General features: G+C 41.3%; 1 protein-coding gene across 4 annotated transcripts; it reads right to left on the bottom strand.

Moving 5' to 3' along the window:
- Positions 1-666: 666 nt before the first annotated feature.
- On the bottom strand, positions 667-6,037 carry LOC147606226 (uncharacterized). Of its 4 annotated transcripts, XM_086792803.1 has the most exons (11): positions 5,878-6,035; positions 5,643-5,738; positions 5,160-5,291; positions 4,910-5,036; positions 4,546-4,689; positions 4,133-4,225; positions 3,742-3,997; positions 3,502-3,580; positions 1,394-1,471; positions 1,035-1,152; positions 667-913 (listed from the first exon to the last, which is right to left on the bottom strand). In XM_086792803.1, the coding sequence occupies exons 1-10, from the start codon at positions 5,917-5,919 to the stop codon at positions 1,039-1,041; spliced, it is 1,161 nt and encodes a 386-aa protein (XP_086648929.1). In that variant the 5' UTR covers positions 5,920-6,035; the 3' UTR covers positions 667-913; positions 1,035-1,038. The 4 variants fall into 4 exon arrangements, 3 of the variants coding, with proteins under 3 accessions (XP_086648929.1, XP_086648930.1, XP_086648931.1); XM_086792804.1 differs by having other exon boundaries at positions 667-1,152; positions 3,742-3,922; positions 5,878-6,031; XR_015265095.1 differs by lacking the exon at positions 667-913 and having other exon boundaries at positions 1,092-1,152; positions 3,752-3,997; positions 5,878-6,037.
- Between the last annotated feature and the right edge of the window lie 648 nt (positions 6,038-6,685).

The following is a 6,685-nucleotide window of genomic DNA, read 5'->3' as shown; positions in this document are numbered from 1 at the left end:
AGACTCAGCCATGTTGAAAGCAGGCAGGCATGCACACACACGGTAGCTGATTGGGTAATTGCAATGCCTTGGATTTAAAAAATTAGCAAAAGCCAGCTGGCCACCACTTAAACGAAGACTTGCAAAAATCTGCATGTTCAGTCAGTAATGCAGCAAGAAGATATACCTAGATGAATCCAGGAACATGCCCAAATTCACCTTATAAGAATGTGCAATTTATATCTTCATGGCAGTCATCCACAAGACAATAAACCATCGACTCCATCATGCATAGTATATGGACTAGATACTACGACATCCCCACTAACGTCATTAGTGCCCAATAGTGGGTGTAGAACTTGGTATCAATATATGCTCCCACACCCCCCCCCCCCCCCCCCCCCGCCCCCCCGCCACACACACAAGAGCATACATTCATACAAAGGTCTGTGTACTGAGTTTCTATCAGAGCTCCAAAGATATAGGGCAGACTCAGCCATAATGAAGCCTAGCACTAAGGATCATAACAAATAGAAAGAATTATTACAACAAAAAGATAGTTGACCTCAAAAGAAACATAATGGTTGTTCCTTGACAAGTCTTAGGACAAAAAGTCTTCAATGACACTGTTTCAATCTTCCTATGACAAGAATCCAGACATTATAAATAATTGAATTGTAACTATTTTTAAATGGGTCTTAGAGCCTTACAGTAAAGCAATGCGCCATTGGAAACAATTGAAGAAGGAAAGAAGCACCTTGTATTTCAAAAAAATGAAACACAGATATGTTGTGTTGATGTTTGGGTTTGAAATTCACATCATGAGGACACATCTTTTTCACAGTAGCACTTCGCCATCCTGCAACTGCTGTATCCATTTGAATAAAGACGTTTTTCTAGCCTTCACAAAACCCTCAAAAAGCATGCTGTATGCCTGCTACCAATCAACCAGAAGAAGAGAGCATGTACTGGCATGAAGAGCTGACTCAACAGCATGTTTCACACGAAGCTAAAAGGCGTGCTACTTCGGGAATTTTCCCAGCAAAATGCCATACCGACTCAAATAGGACATGCAAGAGCAACACGGGTTGGCAATGCAACTTCCAACTTATGATTGATTTTGTCAAATTTTGCAGAGCCCTTTGTTGAATCCACGACATATCGCCACTTGACCTGAAAAATGTGCTCTTTTCAAAATGTGGAAACATCCATCACCACTCTACAAAAAGCTTGTGTAGAAAAAGGGATGGAAGGCATCACAACTCAATGTGCACGTCGCCCATACAAACGGCGGAAAGACAACTTGTCATAACATTCAATTACTTTGTGACTTACTGGGTGGTGAAACCCTTCACCACCAGGCTAGGCTACACACCAGTGATAATTTACATTTTAGGAAGTATTATAAGCTTGCCTGGAGCTTGTATAAACCAGGAACCACTAAAAGTGCTTGAGTGTCTGAAACATCAAGCTGTACTTCACTGGCATTCATCTGCACAAGCACAAGATGTGTGGAATAAATCACATGAAATTAATCACTATAAGTACTCTACCATTGTGTTCACCATTTGCCATCAAAAGAGTGCAAGAAATAATCACGTGAATGCTTGTAGTAAAGACAAGGCGTACTGTCTCTTTGTGTTAAGCATGTGCATGTGACACTTCTTATTCTATTAATTAGCATTAATGTTACATGCGGAAGCTCTGGGAACCTTCTTTCAGCCCTAAACACATCCTCGACCACCATGCTGATGCAAAAACACAAACAGAAGAGAGAGAGAGGAGAGAGTTTTCAGTATATCATATAGTACAAAAAGGTACAAGTGTCCTTACAGCCATAGGCTGCCTTCTGGAAAAGGTAGAAACCCTAACTCTATGGTCCTAGTCTATGACCCAACTCATAAGTTGAATGAGTCACAACAATGAGCAATGATGCCTTTTATAGGCTAGAAAATGACATATGGAACTAGCCGACTGCTGGTCAGCCAGCTCCTGGACAAACCTTTACTCATCTTGCTACAGAAGACTAGTATAAGCCTGTATAATCTGGCAGACACCGCAGTCAATCATCTGCCCAAAACAGCAACACCTGCTTCTAATCTTTGGTTCTGATCGGTCTTTATCTGGTTTCTTTCCTCATTAATAGCTCTAAGTTCAGCTAGTGCATGTCTTGCACATGACATCCCCCTCTGCTAAACGGGATTCCAATCTATATTCTTGGATGACTGTCATCATCCCACTATATTCTTGGATGACTGTCATCATCCCACTATATTCCCGGAGTCCCTCTGTCATCCTTCCTCCTCTCGCAACCTTTTCACCGAACGCCCGGCCCGGTCTCCAAATCCACTCTAAATCTGAAGAAGATCTATGCATCTGTTCCATCCAGTCCCCATTCCGTTCTTGCCCTGTCCCTAAACACTATTTTTGTTCTTCTTTCTTGAGAAATGAGTCTGGCACTCTCACTCCACCCCTTGGAGGATCAACCTCCCCTAGAACTGATGCCTGAAAGCCTTTCCTGGTGTGCCCCAAGTGGCACCCGACTCATAGGACTGCCATCCCTATGGGCTTTGTGGAACACCACCAACCAACCTCCTAGGAGTTCTTCCCTGTCTTGTGTTCCTTGCCTTGAGCCTCGTACCTGTGCACTTTCCTGTACCTTGGACCTTCGCACCTTCATCTGGGACTGAATCAGTGTTTAGCCTTGCTGAGCAAGATGCTCTGCTACCAATGTTACATGCAGAAGCTCTAGGAACCTTCTTTCAGCCCTAAACACATCCTAGAACATGCTGCTGCAAAAATGCAAACAGAAGAGAGAGAGGAGAGAGAGATAGCTGAGTTTTCAGTATATCATGTAGTACAAAAAGGTACAAGTGTCCTTACAGCCATAGGCTGCCTTCTGGAAAAGGTAGAAACCCCAAATCTATGGTTCTAGTCTATGACCCAACTCATAAGTTGAATGAGTCACAACAATGAGCAATGATGCCTTTTATAGGCTAGAAAATGACATATGGAACTAGCCGACTGCTGGTCGGCCAGCTCCTAGACAACAAACCTTTACTCATCTTGCTGCAGCCGACTGGTATAAGCCTGTATAATTTGGCCGACAACACCACATTGTTAGAATTTATGCATCTCAGTGTTTTGGGGTTGTACTATTTATTTGGTATTTTATGTATTTTCTCCTCTATTTATGGGTCGTGAGCTGGTCGGCCTGCTTTAGTGCAGTCGGCCAGGTCATTCATGCACTATTTAAGGAGTTCCCCCATTTCTCACTATTTCATCCATTCCCTTGCACAAGTTCAACCTTCTCTTGTTGGCTAGCAATTTTTTTTAAAAAAACAGCCCTCCTCCACCTAGCATGCAAAGACAAATCTACATTTCCATGAGGTCATATTTATATGTTTCGAAATAGCAATTGGATATCATCAAAATTTTCAATTTAAAGAAAATCAAATGGTCCTTCACAAGTGACAAGATTGATGCAGACAAAAAGCTCAATACTTCTAGGCCAGAATGTACCACTTCTGGTAAGAAGACTCGTAGAAGAATTTCTTTGGGCATTTCCAACTGTGTAGTGGAGTCAATGCTATTATCCATCCTGCCAAACCAACAAAAGTGACAGTTTTATAAGTTATATTGCGTCACAAAGCATCAGTAAGCATCTAACTCCATTAGTGTGGCTCACATACACTGAAATATGGCTGCTAAATTGATTAGGGTTATAAGACCAATTCTGACCCAAAACAAAGCCATACTAACCAAAATTTACCAATATCTAAACCATTCCTGTAGACAATATCAAACTTTGGTTCAGGAAGTAGCTCCTCTCCTGCACTGCCGGTTTTGGCTTCCTTGCTTGTCTTTTCATGCTCATGGGCTCCTTCAAGAATTTTGTTCATTTTCCCATTTTTATCATTCACACCCTCTGCATTGTCCATGCCTACAGATGGTGGGAAAGAGAGTGATGAGAAGTTCTCATCTTTCGTAAATGCCATAGATCCTTTAGATGAAGCATCTGCTCTAGCCAACCCGCATTCTTAGATCAGCATTGTTTGTAAATACAAGTGGTTTTTACAGTGGTGTTACTTTGAAACATAACATTTAGTTCCACGAGGTAAATAAGCTGTATTTGATTGGATGATGCTATTACCAACAGCAGTCACAGGATGTGTGCTCGATGGTATCGTCAGCATTTTTGGGGTGTTTGTAGGCCCTTTGTATTTTAGCTTGGGATATATGATCTCTGCATCAAGAATAAAACTAGAATGTTGATGATCTTTCCCAAAACTGCACCAAGTCAAAGGCCAATTACTACCTAAAAAGCATGCAGCACTCCATTCTTCCATGTGCAACCAGGTTGGTGAAACATGTATTACACCCCCCCCCCCCAAAAAAAAAGAAAAAAGAAAAAAAAAGAAATGGGGCTGATATTTGAAGCTGATCTGGAAGGAATTGGAGTCTGGTGAGTATACTACTCCTAGAATGTCTGTGTGGCCTATACTTATAAAGAAGTTAAGTATTCAATCAAGCCATGTAAAAACAAGATTTTCTGTTTGTAAACACCTCTTTTGAGTTGCAAATGATATTGTTTCTCCACAGATTCAATTGCTGTTTCTGCAACAAATTGTTTGAAACGTTTGCTTTCCGCACAACGCATGCACACTTCTTTGTTAACTACGTAGTCAACATCTACACAATCAGCCCCACCTGCACAAAAAAATTGACTACCTCGTTATTAACGTGACTTACTCCTTGAAAGATACTCATCTTTTCACTCTTCTTATTTTTCATAGTTGAACCTAACTATGTGCATTGGAGACTTAGAATTAGTTTCCAGATGATTTAGCAAATTAGGGACTTAGGAATTATACTCATAGGGCTAGTATTGACTAGTTAATTGAGAAGACCATAGCATCATAATTTTAACCTTTATCTTTATGCTTATGAATGGGGCTCAAACTGTACGGAATATGCCAGTCCACACCACTACCATCCGCTCTTGTGTTGCTTTGTGGCGGCTCTACTTTATCAGAGTGGCATACATTGATAAAAAACTGCCAATACTTGGATAAGTGTAAGCCCAGTCATGGCTGTTATGTAGTTTTCAAAATATTTGAGTAGGTATGTAGGAACCAAGTGTACAAATTTAAGGATTCAAGTATCATCTTAAACCACACCTTAGAGCCCGTTTTCTCATTTCTCGTTTTGAAACAGAAATCCGGGTTTGGAATAACAAGCTCCTTTCCTTTCATTGAGAAACCTCCTCCTTTTGACTGCTCTTCCACCATCTTGATGTAGTTTTCAGCTTCCTAGGGACCCCATTATTAGACAGATACACACATACATACATTGTGCAAGTGTAAACATGCATGTAAATACAAATGTGTAATTGCATACAAATACACAGAACATACATACATTTGCATAACAAGATACATAGATTCACATACCCACTATGTGTAAATGTGTGCATGCGTACGTGTACAACATATATTCATACATACATTCACACAACCATGTACATGCATGTATACAACACACCCACATACATAAATCCATTCAATCAGCCGGATACGTATGCACAGCACATACATACATATATATGAATGCAAGTATACATACAAACATGCACATACGCACAAGAGAGAGGGATTTCCAACCTCTTTATTCATGGGTTCGGAAATCTCTTGGGCATATTCGTTGAGAAGCTGCATGAATTGGGGGTCCTTCATAGCCTTTGAGATTCTCTGAATTTCCTGAACATGTAAGCGGGAGACGCTAATTAATCACGCTGGGCGATGGATTGATTAGGATCATTGATCCAACTGGGCGATGGATTAGATGGCAACTTAACCAGCTTCCGTAATTAATTTGATATCACGAATGGTAATTTACCTGAGGAGACATGTTCATATCCCGCAAAGCTTCGTCAGCCATGGCGATATACGCACTGTCAGTTGCCTTGATTGCATTTCTTTCTTCTTTTTTGCTGTTTCAAACGAGTTCAGACTACAGCGTCGGTTGTCCGGCCGTTTCCATTTTCTAATTATTTTTTCAATTAGAAATGGGGTGCATCACACGTGTTTATAAGACCAGGAAAGAGAATAAAAATGAGGGCCGTTCCTAAATATGCGCCCACAACGTTCTTTTGAGTGTATTAATTAATTAATTAATAAAAACGTAATAAATGAAAGAAACACCTAGACTAATTAAGGTAAGAAAAACTTAGACTAATTATGGTTTTAATTTAGCAACTATGTGGATGTGAACACGTGTTTATCTCTCTCGAACACGTTTTGAGATTTAGGTTCTCTCTCTTTCTTTGTCGATAGACTTTGTGCCTCTTTGTCGTGCATACGAGTAGACGGATGCAGGAGGTCTCTCTCTATCTGTCTCGTGCATACAAGTAGACGGATGGAGGCCCTCAGGCTCACAGCCCTCCAAGCACTCCATGTGCATAGACGCTGCAGTAGAAGATAGCCAACGAGGGCGATTACACTGCATAGACACGGTCATCGCCCGCATATCAAGAACACGGCCCATCGACCACCGACCACTGCCCACTAATGATGGACCTAGTATCCGAGGGAATATTATAGGGAATATTTCTCATATCGTCGCCTCGGGCTCGTGCCCCCAGCAGAGGCGATGCCCTGGACCCCAGCTAACGCTCGTACCCCTGACCATCTCCTAACCATCATCA

This window comes from Cibotium barometz, chromosome 58, assembly GCF_041138505.1.
Source record: "Cibotium barometz isolate CiBa-2024 chromosome 58, ASM4113850v1, whole genome shotgun sequence".
Lineage (NCBI taxonomy): Eukaryota > Viridiplantae > Streptophyta > Polypodiopsida > Cyatheales > Cibotiaceae > Cibotium > Cibotium barometz.
This window is presented reverse-complemented; position numbering and strand designations above follow the sequence as displayed.

Bases quoted from the DNA above. Each gene is read 5' to 3' on its own strand.
- LOC147606226 (XM_086792803.1), bottom strand. From the start codon at position 5,919: ATGGCTGACGAAGCTTTGCGGGATATGAACATGTCTCCTCAG. The intron at 3,581-3,741 runs GTTAGTATGGCT...TTGGTTTGGCAG, and splicing joins TTAGATATTGGTAAATTTTG to GATGGATAATAGCATTGACT. The intron at 1,153-1,393 runs GCAAGCTTATAA...CACATTTTTCAG, and splicing joins CTGGTTTATACAAGCTCCAG to GTCAAGTGGCGATATGTCGT.